This window comes from Kogia breviceps, chromosome 5, assembly GCF_026419965.1.
Source record: "Kogia breviceps isolate mKogBre1 chromosome 5, mKogBre1 haplotype 1, whole genome shotgun sequence".
Taxonomy (NCBI): Eukaryota; Metazoa; Chordata; class Mammalia; order Artiodactyla; family Physeteridae; genus Kogia; species Kogia breviceps.
In genome coordinates this window covers 78,286,354-78,303,279 of record NC_081314.1, presented here as the reverse complement: position 1 = coordinate 78,303,279, position 16,926 = coordinate 78,286,354, and the positions used below count along the sequence as shown (strand labels likewise).

General features: G+C 40.0%; 1 protein-coding gene across 4 annotated transcripts; it reads right to left on the bottom strand.

Annotated features, from left to right (window-relative positions):
* Positions 1-5,949: 5,949 nt before the first annotated feature.
* On the bottom strand, positions 5,950-16,889 carry WDR53 (WD repeat domain 53). Of its 4 annotated transcripts, none has more exons than XM_059065242.2 (4): positions 16,665-16,889; positions 11,039-11,534; positions 6,402-6,576; positions 5,950-6,302 (listed from the first exon to the last, which is right to left on the bottom strand). In XM_059065242.2, the coding sequence occupies exons 2-4, from the start codon at positions 11,516-11,518 to the stop codon at positions 5,980-5,982; spliced, it is 978 nt and encodes a 325-aa protein (XP_058921225.1). In that variant the 5' UTR covers positions 11,519-11,534; positions 16,665-16,889; the 3' UTR covers positions 5,950-5,979. The 4 variants fall into 4 exon arrangements, with proteins under 4 accessions (XP_058921225.1, XP_066890420.1, XP_058921222.1 ...); XM_067034319.1 differs by lacking the exon at positions 16,665-16,889 and adding an exon at positions 15,360-15,538; XM_059065239.2 differs by having other exon boundaries at positions 5,950-6,576.
* Between the last annotated feature and the right edge of the window lie 37 nt (positions 16,890-16,926).

Below are 16,926 nucleotides of genomic sequence, written 5' to 3'. Positions count from 1 at the left end.
TTCATTTTACAGATCTTTCACTTTTTTAGTTTATTGATTCTTAGGCATTTCATTGTTTTGATCCTATTGTGAATGGGATAGTTTTATTCCTTTTTCAGATGTTTCACTGTTGTTGTATAGAAAAGCAACTCATTTCTGTGTATTGATTTTATACACTTCAACTTTACTGATTTTATTGATTAGAATCAACAGTCTTTTGGTTGAGTCTTTTATATCTTAATTTTTTTTTTTAATGCGGTACACGGGCCTCTCACCGTTGTGGCCTCTCCCATTGTGGAGCACAGGCTCCGGATGCGCAGGCCCAGTGGCCATGGCTCACAGTCCCAGCCGCTCCACAGCACGTGGGATCCTCCTGGATCGGGGCACGAACCCGTGTCTCCTGCATCGGCATGCGGACTCCCAACCACTGCGCCATCAGGGAAACCCTATATCTTAATTTTTAATAAAATATTAACATTTGCATTTATCTAGCCACACATTGGTTTGTAACATGTTTAACAATCTTGTTCATAAGAGAAAAATGCATTCAATTTTCAGGTTGCTACCTATTTGTGACCTGTTGTGTCAACATTTATAAGTCAGTAAGTTTTTTTTTTTTTTTGGCTACGTTGGGTCTTTGTTGCTACACACGGGCTCTCTAGTTGTGGCAAGCAGGGGCTACTCTTCGTTGCATTGTGCAGGCTTCTCATTGAGGTGGCTTCTCTTGTTGTGGGGAGTGGGCTTCAGTAGTTGTAGCATGTGGGCTCAGTAGTTGTGGCACACAGGCCCTAGAGCACATGGGCTTCAGTAGTTGTGGCATTTGGGCTCAGTAGTTGTGCATGGGCTCAGCAGTTGTGGCTCTTGGGCTCTAGAGTGCAGGCTCAGTAGTTGTGGCACATGGGCTTAGTTGCTCTGCAGCATGTGGGATCTTCCCATACCAGGGATTGAACCCGTGTCCCCTGAATTGGCAGGCAGATTCTTAACCACTGTGTCAGAAAGGGAAATCCCAGTAAGAATTGTTTTTATTGACACTTGATCACTGCATGCTCTGGATGCTTCTTCATTCATTGCCTAGAATGATTATAGGAAAATCATTATCAAGTGAATTTTGGGTCCCTCTCCTCAAGTAGTTTTTATGGCTATAGAGAAGAAGACATGATGGAGGCTTTATTAAACCTCAGCCCAGTCCTTTCCTCCACCAAGGATACTAGGGTATGGCAGGGGCTCTCTCCAGGTATATGAGAGGTGTTCTGAATTTTTCCCATGTCCTCTACTGGGCCTAGATTAAATCCTGTTCCTCTAGTTGGAGTATGGCCCAGGTGGTGGTGGTGATAGGGTATTTTGTTCACTCCAGGGTATTTTGTTCACTCCAGTTGAGACTCATGTCCTCACTCTTCCACAATGTCCCTTTTGCCTGACAACTTAGCCTCTAAAATGAACCTTAGCCCAGAGGAAGGGGCACTGTTCCCCACTGAGGATGTGCCATGGAAAGAGGGTTGGCTACAAGGGACACCTATTTCTGTTCAGACCCCAGGCTGAGCCACAAGGTCCTTCTTGTTCCCTCTCATTTCCATAAGCCCTGCCCACAGCTGAGGGAACCATCTTCTGCAGTTCTGGCTGCCACCCTCCCTCTCTCACCACCAGACTTTAGTGCAGTAAGGATGATATTAGTCACAATTGGCTGGCCAAGGGCAAGAATGTGAATTATTGCTGTTTCTTGGATATGAGATCAGTACTATAGGTTATATTGAAAAGTATCCTTTTTAGGAGACGCATGCTGATGTATTTTGAGGTCAAGTGTCAATGGTATCTCACTTTCAAATAGTTCAGAAAACCAAATACACACACAGCACATGTGCAGCATAGTACTGTTTTTCATTAATTCTTTGCTTGTAAATAGGAAAACTGAGGTCATGGGAGAGCTGTTCATAGGTTAAGGCATCAGGATTATACATAATTCTGCCAGAGGGTGATTGATTAATCCTGAAGGTATTTCTGCTCTTGGAAGGGAGAAGCAACTGGGTGGGCACTGCATCAGCCTCAGGATTGTCTATCCTGGACCACAAACTGATTGTAATTTGGAGAGAACATCACATGTGAAATGAGCAGGTCTGGGTGTTTGTGAATTGAGCACTGGTTGGGAGAGCTATGTGTAGCCCTGATAGCTGGTGTTAAAAATAACCTGAAGCATAACGAAGGGTTCAACCTGGTTGCCAGGCAACCCTGCTACCAGCTCCCTTCAGGTTGACCTTTATTTTTATTTTGTTCTATCCACATTTCTTAACATTTTCACCTTCTGGACCTCCCTTGATTCATTTAATATTTAATGATGATTTTTTTGTGTGAGCTGGGTGGTTCAGGTCAGGCCAAACCACAAGCTCTGAAATTCAAAAGGCAGATCCTTGCCCCCAAGCATCTTACACTCTAATAAAGTATAAAGGTAAGTATACAATTACCCTGCTCATGTTCCTTTAACATAATCCTTTACTATTTGTAACTTATATCTACAAAGATCCTTTTACCAAATAAAATAACATTTACAGGTTCCAGGGATTAGAACCTGATATCTTTGGGGCACATTTTCAGCCTTCTATAGATTGGGGACATTGGATGCCCACTTTTTTTTTTTTTTTTAAATGGTACTTTTTATTTTATTTATTTATTTATTTATTTATTTACTTTTGGCTGTGTTGGGTCTTTGTTTCTGTGCGAGGGCTTTCTCTAGTTGTGGCAAGCGGGGGGCCACTCTTCATCGCAGTGCGCTGGCCTCTCACTATCGCGGCCTCTCTTGCGGAGCACAGGCTCCAGATGCGCAGGCTCAGTAGTTGTGGCTCATGGGCCTAGTTGCTCTGCGGCATGTGGGATCTTCCCAGACGAGGGCTCAAACCCGTGTCGCAGGCAGATTCTCAACCACTGCACTACCAGGGAAGCCCTGGATGCCCACTTCTAAAGCGAGGCCACTTAAGTTCTTACTCAGTTATCTGAGGGGCCAGCTGACTAATTGAGCTAAGAATATTCAAAATAGTATCCTGGGACTTCCCTGGCAGTCCAGTGGTCAAGACTCTGTGCTTCCACTGCAGGGGGTGCAGGTTCAGTCCCTGGTCAGGGAACTAAGATCCTGCATGCTGCATGGTGTGGTAAAAAACAAACAAAAAAACCCAAAAAGAACCCCCCAAACCAAAATGGTACCCTGATTCTCTGTAACCCCAGGCTGAGGCACTTTATTTTGCTTACTTTACCATTCTTCAAACTCTCATTAACTAAAGTAATCTGGGTGTATCTTATTGTTTGAAAATTTAAAGTCAAACTGTAGTAAAATGGCGGACCCAAGAAGGGTTCATTTTGCATATAATTTTCACACTGTAAATTTGCCAAAATCTCAATAGTTGGTTGTAGATCTTCGGGGACTTTTAGTTCAGCCCATACTCCCCTTCCCTGAGAACTACCTCCCCACCTATGGGGGCCCTGTTGGCAATGTTGATACTAAATGACAACACCTCCCTGATCAGAGCTGATTGGATCAGAGCTAGGCACTTGACGAAGTTAGACCAATCAGATTCTCTTCAGGGCCTTGGAACTTAGACACTACTCAGTTTCTGGAGTTGAAATGGGTTGCTGATGTAGCCCTGGAAGGCCATCTTTTGTTAGGTGAAAGCCACTATGTAGAAAGAAGCAGAGACAAGTGACCAGAGGAACTCAGAGAGACAGAAAGGATAGCTGCTTTGGTTCTTGATGGCTTCCCTGGTTAGAGATTTCCCTGGTTAGAAACATAGAGCCAAGCGACATTTCTGTTCTGGGTTGAGAGAATTCTGCTCCTCCACTCCCCATAGTAAATTTCGCTTTTTGCTTAGGCAGTCTGAGTGGGTATCTGTCATTAGCAACAAAAAGAAGTTTAAAACTAATGTTTCAATCCTGGTTAGCGGGAGGGAGAGGGATGGACTGGGAGTTTAGGGTTGCAAACTATTACATTTAGAATGGATAAACAATAAGGTCCTACTGTGTAGTACAGGAAACTATACTCAATATCCTATGATAAGCCATAATGGAAAAGAATATAAAAAAAGAATGTATGTATGTGTATAACTGAGTCACTTTGCTGCACAGCAGAGACTGGCACAACACTGTAAATCAACTACACTTCAATAAAAAAAAAAAATCAATCCTGGTTTAAATACTTACCTTGTTCCCATAACATTATTCAGGCTCAATAGCTAAAATGATGCTGTACTTGGGTAATTTTTCAAAAGATTCCTCTAAATCTCCAGCAATTGCCCATGATAATTAGTCTTTACTGACATTTTAATAAATATTAGAATCACTGGATAAACACAGTATTATGATAATGTTGTTTTCATTTCATAAAATAGTGGCATGGAAAGGACCTTAGGGGATGTCTAATTCAACCCTTCGCTTTCAAGAAAGGGAATCAGGGCCCAAGAACTTTGCCCATTGCTGGGATGAGAAACTTGTTTCTGTCAATACTCAGGCCAAGGTCCTTGTCAATGAATTTTTTAGGGCCAAGATGGTATTCTCCTTGCTTTAAAGTTTAAGTGAGATCACTAAACAATATTTACTGACTGCCCACTTAATTGGTCAGGACACTTTTAGTCACAAGTTAAAAAAAAAAAAAGTCTCCAGAAATAACTTGTTTCAGGCATGGCTGGTTCCAGGCTCAACATTACTGTGAGGATTCTCTCTCTCCATCCCTAGGAAAGACTTTTCACAGGTGAGGCACCTATAAGACTCACATCCTTTCAGCTTAGCTACCTCAGCAGTACAAGCCTGATTATCCTTGGACTTCCCAGTTACATGAGCCAATAAATTCCTTTTTATTCCCTTAAGTCAATTTGAATTTGGTTTCTGTCATCTGCAGCAAACATTCTGACTAAAATTGAGCTTATCAAAGATTTCTCCACAAACAAGGATAATGGTAACCAATCAGAATCTCTCTTTAAACCTTTGAATATAAGAGTAGGCAATTTAAGCAGAAGCTGAAAGAACATGCAGAGAAATCAGCAATCCAGAGCATGATGAAAAGAAAACTTACTCTCGACACAGTCTTGGCTTCTCTCCTCTACCTCTTCTATCTACCTTACATCTTCTGCTTAGTCAGAGTTTCTGCTTATTCATAACTTCAGCTTATTCTCGGTCCCATCAGCATCACAGCTTGGATTGCTTCATAATATCCTAAACTGATTTGACCTGGAACACTTTTCTTAGAAACGGCAAAAGGTGATTGTCAGCAAAGCCTTCTGGGCTTTACACAGAACAAGCAAGAAAAGGTTTCCTCTTTCAACTTGGTAAAATTCCTCATGACATCCTAGGATCAGAAATTACTAATGTTATAACTAATGTGGTGACCATATTTGGATAAGGATGTGGGCTTCCCTATGGCAGGAGGCTTGACAAGACAATGAAAATCCTCTGCAGGTAAGTAATCGAGCCTGTAACTTTCTTGGATCCTCAAGTTACTTAACATCTCTGAGTCTTGATTCCTGTGGCAAAAAATGAAGAAGGGCTTCCTTGGTGGTGCAGTGGTTGAGAGTCTGCCTGCCGATGCAGGGGATGCAGTTTCGTGCCCTGGTCCGGGAAGATCCCACATGCCACGGAGCAGCTAGGCCTATAAGCCATGGCTGCTGAGCCTGTGCGTCCGGAGCCTGTGCTGTGCCACGGGAGAGGCCAGAACGAGAGGCCCGCGTACCGCAAAAAAAAAAAAAAAAGAAGAAAATAACCCACTTCACTGATTTGGAATAAGAAAGGAAACATGTAAAATGGCTGGTACACAATCAGTACTCAGTGAATATTAGTTCTCATTCTCCAAATTTTAATATGTCATTTACTATAAGAAGTGTTACCCAATTATCTCCTTTTGCTCAAATGTTTTAAAATTTATATGATGGAATGGTATTATTTCCACATAAGACAAATAGTTCAAACGAAGAATCAGGATTTTTTTTAATCCATAAAAAGTTCTGCAGTTTTTCAAATGGTTTATTGGATTTAAAATTCTTTTAAGGGATATACAGATATACAATTAGTTTGATCAGCTACCAATATATTTTGGTATCCCTTTATTTTTGTACTTAAGAGCCAGTTCACTTTTTCTCCATGTTCAATACTTAACTTTGGTAAAATTTTGCCATGTTCGTCTTCACCTGCTACTGAAGCATGAGTGTTTCCACCCTGCTTGGTATAAGCTGCCCTTTTGGTTTTCTTCTTGTGGGTATGTTTTGTAGGACTCTTCTGTTTTTTCTCAACTTCACTGCTTACATCCCACAACATTATCTTCCCATCATTCCCTCCAGTAAGCAGCAAATAGGATTCTGGCAGAAAGAAGACATGGGATACCCCTAAGGTGTGGCCCTTAAATCCCAGTTCCTGTTCACACTTGACTCCCATCACCCTAAAGATTCGAATCTTACCATCTTCTGCACCGCAACTAAAAATATTGCCACACGATGCCACAGACACAGAGTGGGCTAGGGCAGGGTTTAAGAGCTGACCAGGTGATTGTGGGTCTTCCATTTCTTCTGTTTCATCCTCCTGCAAATTTGTAATCCAGAGTGGCCGGGCTTTCTGAAGGTTCCACAGCATCACCTTTAAATAAGAGGAAGTTACATAGTTACGGTTCTAGTCAGTTTGTTTAATTAACATGCTTATTCCACTTCCAACAAAATCATCAAAGTAGTCTGAGAATGATTAGTAGGATACATTTCCAGCAATATTAAAAAAAAAAAATTCAGATGGCACCATGACATGCCAGTGGGATGCAACCCTGGTGCCAAAACTAGAATGCCAATGGGCAGTAAGAAAGATAGAATTTAGAAAACAAGATCCTGAGTAACTTTCAATTAACAAACCCATTAAAGTGTAATCCAAATTCTTAAGCAGATGCCAGTTTCTTTGAGTCATTCTACCCTGATCTCTGCAGGTAAAATTGAAGATTATGAAATTTATTAATTTTCATCTATGCTTGTTAAAGTAAAAATACCTATCAACTAAATAAACTAAACTAGAATACCACTGAAATCATTTTTATCTGGAATGCTTTTCCTTTCCTTTCACATTACCCAAATTACTCATCCTAGGGGCACAGCTCAAATTGTGTCCCTCTAGGAAGGCTTTCCTAACTGTTCCAGCCCCCTTCTCTCTTTCCCATATTTAATTCCTGTTCTATTAATTGACATGTACTACTAGCTTTTCAGTTTCTTGAGATTTAATTCATCTTTGCTAATGCCTAGCATAGTACCTGGAGAAAAGAGCAGAAATTCTAAACAAGTCTGTTGACTAATTTGACATCCTGGTATACTTAGCTTTTTGTTCTTGTTCCCTACCATGATCTTGGACCTACTAAGCAAATTTAAATTAAATGCTAATTAAAAACTGTTTAAAACAAAACAATAAACTCTGAACTGATTTTACTCTATTATCTAGCAATTTTCTTCCCATAGCCACCAATTTGAAAAAGCAAATATTCTTCATACTTTCAGAGAGAATAGACAGCTGTATTTTACCACCTAGTACTATCCCTGAATTATGACTCACAATTTAAAACGGACACTAGGATAAGCATGACCTTCTCTAGTCAAAAGCACAGATCTGAACTGACAAGATTACTACTGTTGATTATATTAAGGATTTGGTTTTCTATTCAAGGTAAATTCCTTTAACTCAGCCTACTTTCAAAAGAAGTGACATCTAGTAACACTTATATTCTGCTTATACTAGGGAAAACACTGAAAATCTCTTTGGATTGGATTTATAACATTACATCAAGAGGCCAGCAATTGTTATACATAAGGGTGAAGCCAAAATACTAATAAATTGAAATAAAGTAAAATTTTAAAAATCAGAAAATATAACAAAAATGAACGAGTAATAAAACTTGAGGGAATTCCCTAGTGGCACAGTAGTTAAGAATCCACTGGCCAATGCAGGGGACGTGGGTTTGATCCCTGGTCCGGGAAGATCCCACATGCCGCGGAACAACTAAGCCCGTGCACCACAACTACTGAGGCTGCACTCTAGAGTCTGCACGCCACAACAACTGTAGCCCGCGTGCCTAGAGCCCGTGCTCCGCAACAAGAGAAGCCACCGCAATGAGAAGCCCGCGCGCTGCAACCAACAGTAGCCCCTACTCACCACAACTAGGGAAAGCCCGTGTGCAGCAACAAAGCCCCAACGCAGCCAAAAAAAAAAAAAAAAAAAAAAAACTTGACATGGCAACAATCTCTATAAAAAACCTGAACACAAGGAAAATGGACATTCCAAAATCTACTAGCTTAACTGTATGGCACGTATCCCCAAGTTCTTTTCACATAGCCCCATTATGCCTGGATTATATTTTCTGCCCTAAGACATCCAAACATGAACTACACCCAAAGTGTTTTCAGCAGCTTAAACATTTTTGTATTTACTTAAATCATCTAAACGTGTTAATAGCCATTTCAGATTCTACCAACCCAGCTGTCATTTCCAAGTGTTGAAGATTCCCAGATTGTTCCTGCCTGGATATTCCCTTTGTACTTCTTTACTCTTCCTAACTGCCCAAGAGTCCAAGGTATCTCACAATTTCTCAACCACCTGATCAAGCAGTATCACCCTAAGCAAGAGAGGTAAGGTATTAAAGGAAATACAAGAGTTCAGGGCTTAAGGTCCAATAAAACGTCAAAGGGAGAGAAAGTGGACAACTGGCAAATGTTCAGAAGTGAATGCAAGTATATCAAAGTGACCCTGCTCAAAAATTTCCCCTACAAAAACATTTCTTTCCACATAAAAGATTTATTTTCAAGGGGGGGGGGGAGGCTCCTCTACTGTTCCAGTCCTTAAGTTCTGTACTCGAGATCTTTCAAACTCCAGAAAGAACAAACCTTTGAACCATTTAGTTTCAAATGTGGAAATGAGAAAGAAAGAAAACCAATGTGTATGCTACAGAAATTCATGATGGCTTTAAATTTCCAAAGGTCCTTACAAGAAAAAACTGTATTTGAGTGGTGGTACACATGTATTTGTTTAATGTTATTTTTTATACCTTATACATATATTATGAATATTATTTTGGGCCTATTTAATAAAAGATTAAGCAGTCTCAAGTGTCTTAATAAATCATACTTCATTCTTAAGGTCCCTGACTCTTTGAGTAAGCACTGCCTTTTTAATTTTATTTTGTATTTATTTATTTTTTAAATTTTATTTATTTGTTTATGACTGCATTGGGTCTTTGTTGCTGCACACGGGCTTTCTCTAGTTGCAGTGATCAGGGGCTGCTCTTCGTTGCAGTGCGCGGGCTTCTCATTGCAGTGGCTTCTCTTCTTGCAGAGCACAGGCTCTAGGCACATGGGCTCAGTAGTCGTGGTGCACGGGCTTAGTTGTTCGCGGCATGTGGGATCTTCCTGGACCAGGGGTCAAACCCATGTCCCCTGCATTGGCAGGCGGATTCTTCACCACTGTACCACCAAGGAAGCCCACACTGCCTATTTAAACCTATCTAAATCAAAGGGTATAATTTTTATAATAACAAAGATAGGTGTGTTGAACACATCTATTATAAGTGGCAATAATTCAATTCCTGCCTTGAGATAATAATTCTCTGCCTTGTTCAGAGAGAAATAACTCATCATTAATCTGATAAGAACTCCCTTCTACTATTATGCCTACATTCTTGGACTCCCCCATAGACTGGCTATTCTTAAGGTTTAGAAGAATACCAGATAACCAGGTTTTAAGAAATACTGATAAATTGGAAGAAATTATAGTCTATGATTGCTGCACACCTAATTGTTTATTGCCATGCCTAGTAGTTAATTAATGAACCACTGACTGAAAACTGGTATAGCTTAAGGATGAAAGAATGACTAGTCAAAGAGACACTGTACAATCTGCCTACTTAAAACAGATATCTGACTGGTTATGTAGGTCTTTCTGCCCAACCAAGTAAGCAGATTATCTCCACCAGGATAGAAAATGTAGGAGGTTTATAAAAGTTTTGGACAAGACCTAGAAGTAGAAAAGGAGTTTAGAGGTTATGCGGTCACTGTGCCTTGTAGGTATAAAATGATTCTCAATAGAGGCACTACAAATTTTTGGTCAGACAATTCTTTATTGTTTACGGGCTGCCCCAGCACTGCAGGACAACTACCGATTCTTTCTACTAAATGCCAGTAGTTTGGGGGGAGGGGGTGGAAGTCATAGTGACAACTAAAATTAGCCTCATTATTTCTAAATTATAAGGAGGTGTGGAGGGTAGAGGACGGAATGGTAAAGACCACTGGCCAAGAAGTGGCCACATGTCTTAGAAGATACTAATATATATTTGGGAATGTCTAGAACAGTGCTGAGCACACATCATTAATAAACAATGGTTCTTTTTCTAGAAGTCATCTGTTCCCATACCAAGAACTGTTTCTACCACATTATTGATGATACTCTGTTTAAATATCTCTGGTACCACAGAGAAAAAATATAGACTTTTAAGCCAGAGAGATTGAGGTTTGAATCCCAATTCAGACAGCTGTGGGGAAAGTTAACTTGAATCTCAGTTTCCTCATTTCTAAAAAAGAAACAGTAATGATTAGGGTATGATTAGAATGAAAACTAATATATGTAAAGCAGTGGGAAGTAGTAAATGCTCACCAAAGAGAAGCCATGACTATTCTCACTCAAGTGATTTTTAGAGTAAAAACAATAATAGATCCAGGCCCTCCAACTTTTTTTTTTTAAACAACAGACTTTGTAGAGAGTGGGTGATAAACTCTGACTTTAGCATGACTTTGTTTAAACAGATGTTCAGAATCAAATATTTGAATTCTCATGTTTTAGGAATGTCTTAAAGTATAGAGAAAGGAAGAGTAAAAGATTAATTACTCTGTGAATAAAATCTACTAGACTTTGTCAAGTTAGCATTAAACATGCAGTAGCAGTAAAGCTTATGGTGCATAAATACATAAGACATGTTAGTAGAGAATAGAAAATGGAAAGATATATTTAGCCCAATTAATAATTTGATTCTGTTACCAAATCCCATCTAGAAATTACCCAAGTACTCTCTGCAAGACATCACCTGCATATCCAGTCCACATGACACCAGGCTCTGAGGTCTCTGAGGCCGAAAAGCTACAGAAGAACAGATATTGGAATGTCTCTTCAGTGATCTGCTAACTTTCTTATTTTCCAAGTCTAGGATTTTGATTGTTCCAGAGTCATCAGCAGAAGCCAGAAGGTTTTCAGTTTCATTCAATGAAACACAGTTGATTTCTTCTTCATTCGCATGAAAATCGTCCAAGGATCCTTTGAGAGACCTGACATCCAGTATGCTAATGGTTTCTCCATGTGAGGCATAGAGCTTGGTGGGGCAGGAGGGAGCGAATAAGACACTGGTAACATCGTCTGCCCCTTGGAAGCGTATGTGTCCTAATGAAGTCCCATCTTCACCCCAAACCATGAGATCTCCACCTTCTGCTCCAGAAGCCACTAGCCCTTCTTGACTTGCATTCAGGCAGAGAACAGGAGAAGAATGTCCACCAGTCCACTTGACTGCCATAATGGCCCAGATGACTCTGTGAAGAAGGGGGAAAAATTATAATCTCATGTTTTATATAAGAACTTCATGAGAGACAAATTCAATAAGCAATATTTCACTTAAATATTAAAAGACATCTAAAAAACTCAATCAATAAAAAAAGACATTTGAAGATCAAGCCTACAAAGCCTAGTTGAACACAAGATTGTGGTGCACCTGGCTGGCACATGCCTACATGGGCTTTCCTTGCAATCAGGGGCACATGTAAGCCTGGTCCTCCAGCCTTTGATGTGAGGCTCACATAAGAATAAACAATAAATATATTTATTTTAAATTAAGAAAAATCCTTTTTAAGAAAGGGCTTCACAATCATCAGGTTACATCCTTCACCTGAATAATGTTTATAGAGAATGAGCCCTGGAACTAAACTCTCTGGGTTTGAATAGCTCTATTACCTATCAGCTGGGCAACTTCGGGCACATAACTGAATCTCTCTATAATTCACTTTCATTCTTGATAAAATGGGGGTAATAATAACATCCATTTCACACGATCAGATCGGATTAAATGACATAATAAATGTCAAGCACATATAATAGTGCCTGGTACATAATGAGGGCTCAACAAATATTACCACTGTCACTTTTCTTACTTTTATTAGGCTAATCAAAGTGGCATCATATATACTACACAAATGGTCCTCAAAGTATAGTCTTCAGAAGCATTAGCATCACCTAGTAACTTGTTAGAAATATAAATTGTTGGACCCCACTCTAGACCCACTGAATCAGAAACTCTGGGGTTGGAACCCAGCAATGGGTTTTAACAAGCCCTCCAGGTGATTCTGATGTATGCTAGAATTTGAGAACCTGTACTATACCAATAATCATCGGGGGAACTGGTTAAAAATGCAAACCCTTGGGGACTTCCCTGGTGGCGCAGTGGTTGAGAGTCCGCCTGCCGATGCAGGGGACGCGGGTTCGTGCCCTGGTCTGGAAAGATCCCACATGCCGCGGAGCGGCTGGGCTCGTGAGCCTGCGCGTCTGGAGCCTGTGCTCCGCGGGACAGGCCGCAACGGTGAGAGGCCCGCGTACCGCAAAAAAAAAAAAAAAAAAAAAAAAAAAAAGCAAACCCTTGGGTCTTACCATCGGAGATTAACTCAGCACATTATTTAATTTTATTCTCAAAACAACACTTCTGATTGGTAAATATTATTCCATTTTACAGGTAATAAAACTGAGTCTCAGAAATGTTAAATAATTTTTCCAAAGTCACCTGGCTCTTAGGATTTGTACTTGGGATCTAATATAAAGGGATCCTAAACTTCTAAACAATGAAGACCTTTTTCTAACAATTCTACTTGACAACAGGTTTAACTTGTTAGTATTCTTTGAAAGTGCAGAAAACGACCGAAAGCTGCTAATAATTCATTACTGCTTCTAAATATATTCACATATATTTAATCACATTATCACCTACTTGAACTTATATAACAGGAAAACTTATGTGCAAAATTTAGTTTCCTGATACGCTAGGCAGCCTGTATCTATAATTGTAACTTGCACATAATACTACCCCCTGTCGTAACTACCTCCTGTGCAAAGCAAAAAAGGAAATTGGGGCAATTTATACAACTCTAAGTGGTCAAAAGGAAGCAAACAAATCTATAAGATACATTTAATTTTTCATTCCACAAGACAAGGGAGAATTTATCTAGTAAGAAACTGCCATAGTTGCTTTACTATTTTCAGATACAATACCTGAATTTAGTTAAATTGTACAGAGATAAATTTCCTAAAATTGTTTTGAAAAATAATTTAAAATAATCTGGTGATCTGCCTAAAATTTCTATTCCCAACACAAAGGTTATTTCCTCCACTTTTAGCCACATACACAAACAAAATCACTAACTAGAGTGCAAAAAATCACCAATCTAATAGTAATCGAACAGAAACAAGATCACAAAATCAGATATAGCAATTTACATATAGATAAAATGGAAAAAAGACAAAAAGATACATTTTTAAATTTCAGCAGAAGCACCCAATTAATAAACAGGAAACTAATTAAATAGAGACTGAAACAAATTTTAAGTTTTAAAGGAGAGGTTTGGAGAGGAAATGACTCAAAGGGAGATAAAGACAGGGAACTCTGGTGGTTTGAGAGTACTGAAATAGTAAATAATTTTCTACCATGACAAAGACTTTTGCCAAATGTTCCAGATAAACCAAGGAAAAAAGACACTTAACACAATTTAAAATGAAAGGTATTTATTATTTAGGCTTAGGAACTGTCATTTGTGGTGACTATTGACTTATATGATAAATACAATATCCTACCTTAAAATATGAAATTTGAATTAATCACTGAAAAGTTACAAATAGTTTTATTTAACTCTGTCATGAATCTTTAGGGTATTGACCACTTATTTCCTAAGTCAGAATTTTATTTTTTCTACAATGAATTAATTAACTTTAAAGTTCACAAGTCTGCACCCTACAGCTTTAGGATTTTGTGTCCATATAGGTTTTGGATCCCTGTTGGGATATATTAGGTTTTTGCTAAGACAAGAATGAGGCAGGGTTTCTAGTACTTCTATTTCTCCATCACAGATCTACTCACAAGGGACCTAAGTAAATGCTGACTAGCAGACAAAAGTTTTAGCAGGTTTTCTTCCTAATATAACTCTTTTCCAGAAAAGATTAACTCAATTTTAAAGATACATTTGGTTAAACTCCACCCCAAAGTGTGAGAAGTTAGGGAATAAATAAATTTTGTACTTAAAGAGACTATTATAGACAACAACATAGTTCCTGTAAATTTTTCCATAATGGAAGCAGTAGTAACTCTTGGACTATTACTCTCACAAGTCCAAGTCAGCTCTACCTTAACCTCTATGCACCAGAGTAAAGAGCAAATTAAACTTCTAATCTCTACACCACATGGATAATATTCACCAATCACCTAGCTAGTCAGAAAAATTAAAATAGAGACCTATTATGGGGAATGTTATGAAAAAGAGTTGGGAAAGCCCCAGAAATCCATACATTCTGAGGCTTTTAATTTTACCGTGTAGAGTATTGATCAAGGATTCAACGAGAGCCCCCCAGATCACCTGTTTACTTAGTCTACAAAATTAAAATTATTTGTTATTTTCGAAACACATTCGAAGATCACCATCAAAAAGTATTAAACAATCAGACTGCTGTGGTACGAGGTAGTGGGAAAAATTAACTACATATGGGTTAAATCAAAATAATCTTTCAGAAATGAGTTGACAAGCCACTGTTTCTTGTTTTTCTTTTACTGGGACTGGAAAGCCTACCTAGAAATAGCTAAGTGCCACTATCCCCACACTCAGGTTATCAAGTCAACTAGCTTTTCTCCTAGGTAGATGCCTAAAGGGTCAAGCACAGCAATTAATCATATCCCAGTGTGAATCAGTTTAATTAGATAATGGATTCCTTCCTTCTAACACCTAAAGAGATCATGGAGTGAGAGGGGGTGAGGAAGGTGGAGTACTATGAGAACATTTTTATAAAGTGTGCAGTGCAAAGATGGAAGTTCTAAACAGTGAGAGGGCAGAAAGAGGGTACTGGACATGGGGGAGGGGACATGGTCAGGAGTGTGATGAGCAGGCAAGAAAGAAAAGGAGGTAGTGATAAAGGAAATCTTTTCCTACTTTGAAATCCTACCTGGGCCACTTGGGGGGTACTTTGCCACAAAAAGTCACCTCATTGACCGGACAAGATTTGCCAGAATTATTTCATCAGATCCTTCAAAAGCTCTACCTCACACCAAGGCAGACAGGAAAGAGGGCAATGTCTTCAATAACTGAATGCTCTCTACTCTAAACACTTACTCCTGTCATAACTCCATGTATCCATTTGTCCTTTTCAAGTGTCTGTGCCTTGAAAGCTGTTCATTCTGTCTGTTCTTTGTCCCTTTCTAGGATGAACTGACTCTACTTATCCTTGAAGCTGTAAAAGAAACTTCAGTGCCTTTCCAGACAAAACTTGGACCGTCTTCCTTGGATGGCTGAAAGCTGAAAAATGAATAATAAATTAAACTCCGTAGCCTGAGATCTAAATAATGTGATAGTCACTATCACTGTAATAAGTATAGGTCAACTTTTCTTGACATGTTTGAGTTTTCCAAAGTTGGTCTCGATATGGAGAAGCTAGATAGAAAACAAAGTGGCTGAAGGGCTGTGGCACTGGCACTAGTAAGAATGAAAAGAATCTGTGTTACTAAGCTTGGAGGAAAAAACATCTGGGAAGAAGGGACTGGCAAGTAATAACCAAACACCACCTATCAGAGAGTAGAGATGGTAGGTGCTGTTCTTTTGTTTTTACTGGAGAACAAGAAATGGACTATATACAGCAAGGGAGCTTTTGGAAAGATTCCTTACTACATAAAGGCAAGACAGTGGAATTGACTACTAAGGGAATCTGTGAAACCTATTATTATAATAATTATCTCATAGAGTTGTTTCGAGAGTTATATAAACACCCCTGTAAAGGGCCTCAGTAGCGTGCCTGGCTCACATGATAGATATTATTTTCTCGTACCAAGCATTCTTTAAAGGCTGTCAGAAAACGTTCTGGCCACCTAGGAAAACGCAATATGACTAAATAACGCTGAAACTCTTTCCCTTCCAAGAAGCCTTCTATAATTATAGCCTCCATGTCATTCTCCCTATTGGAATGTCTCATTAGTTAAAAACACACTGCTTTAATTCGCCTACCAATCGTGGGTTAGTAAGAAAGACTAGGAAAAGCCACATTTTGTCCAAAAGAATGTAGCACTTAATAAGCACTTAAACGGCACTTTAAGGTTAAACACTGGGGGTGGGGGTGGGTAGGGTGTTCAAATGTGGCGGCCTCACATGCTGTATACACGCTAGGACACACGTTCTGATAAGCACTGGTACTAAGGGAGAACAAGAGGGCTTGACCAGAAAAACACAACCTCACCTGCCGAAGGATTGGCTAATAAGGAAAGGGAAGTTTCATGCGTTAGATTGCAAAGGTGAAGCAGGGACCCAAATGACTCAGCGAAAACTTATAGGAAAAGTGGTCCAGAAAAGCCGACGCGAAACCACTACACTAAAAAGGGGAAAAGGCACTGGAGGATAGCCTGGAACCCACCGGCGATAGCCTCATACCTTTGCTTCCAGCTTCCCTCCTAGGCGCCTGGTGATGACCTCACCTGTGGGCGCCCAATCCCATCTAGCGTAGGGGGGGAGGCGCCTCAACCAAACAGTCACATCCGGGGCCGAGAGGAACCGCGTGAGCTGGGCGTGCGCCCTTGCTTCGTGCCCTCAACCCGCATGGCGGAGGCACGGGCGCGCCGCAGGGAGGCCGTGCGAGTCGGGCCGTTCCGGCGCCCGCGCTGAGCCGCGGGGGAGGGGCGGGGGACGCCCGTGC

What these genes read in the sequence shown, in the direction of transcription:
- WDR53 (XM_059065239.2), bottom strand. Translation starts at nt 11,518, where the DNA reads ATGGCAGTCAAGTGGACTGGTGGACATTCTTCTCCTGTTCTCTGCCTG. An exon ending in CATGTGGACTGGATATGCAG is followed by an intron (nt 6,577 to 11,038) that starts GTGATGTCTTGC and finishes TCTTATTTAAAG; the next exon opens with GTGATGCTGTGGAACCTTCA.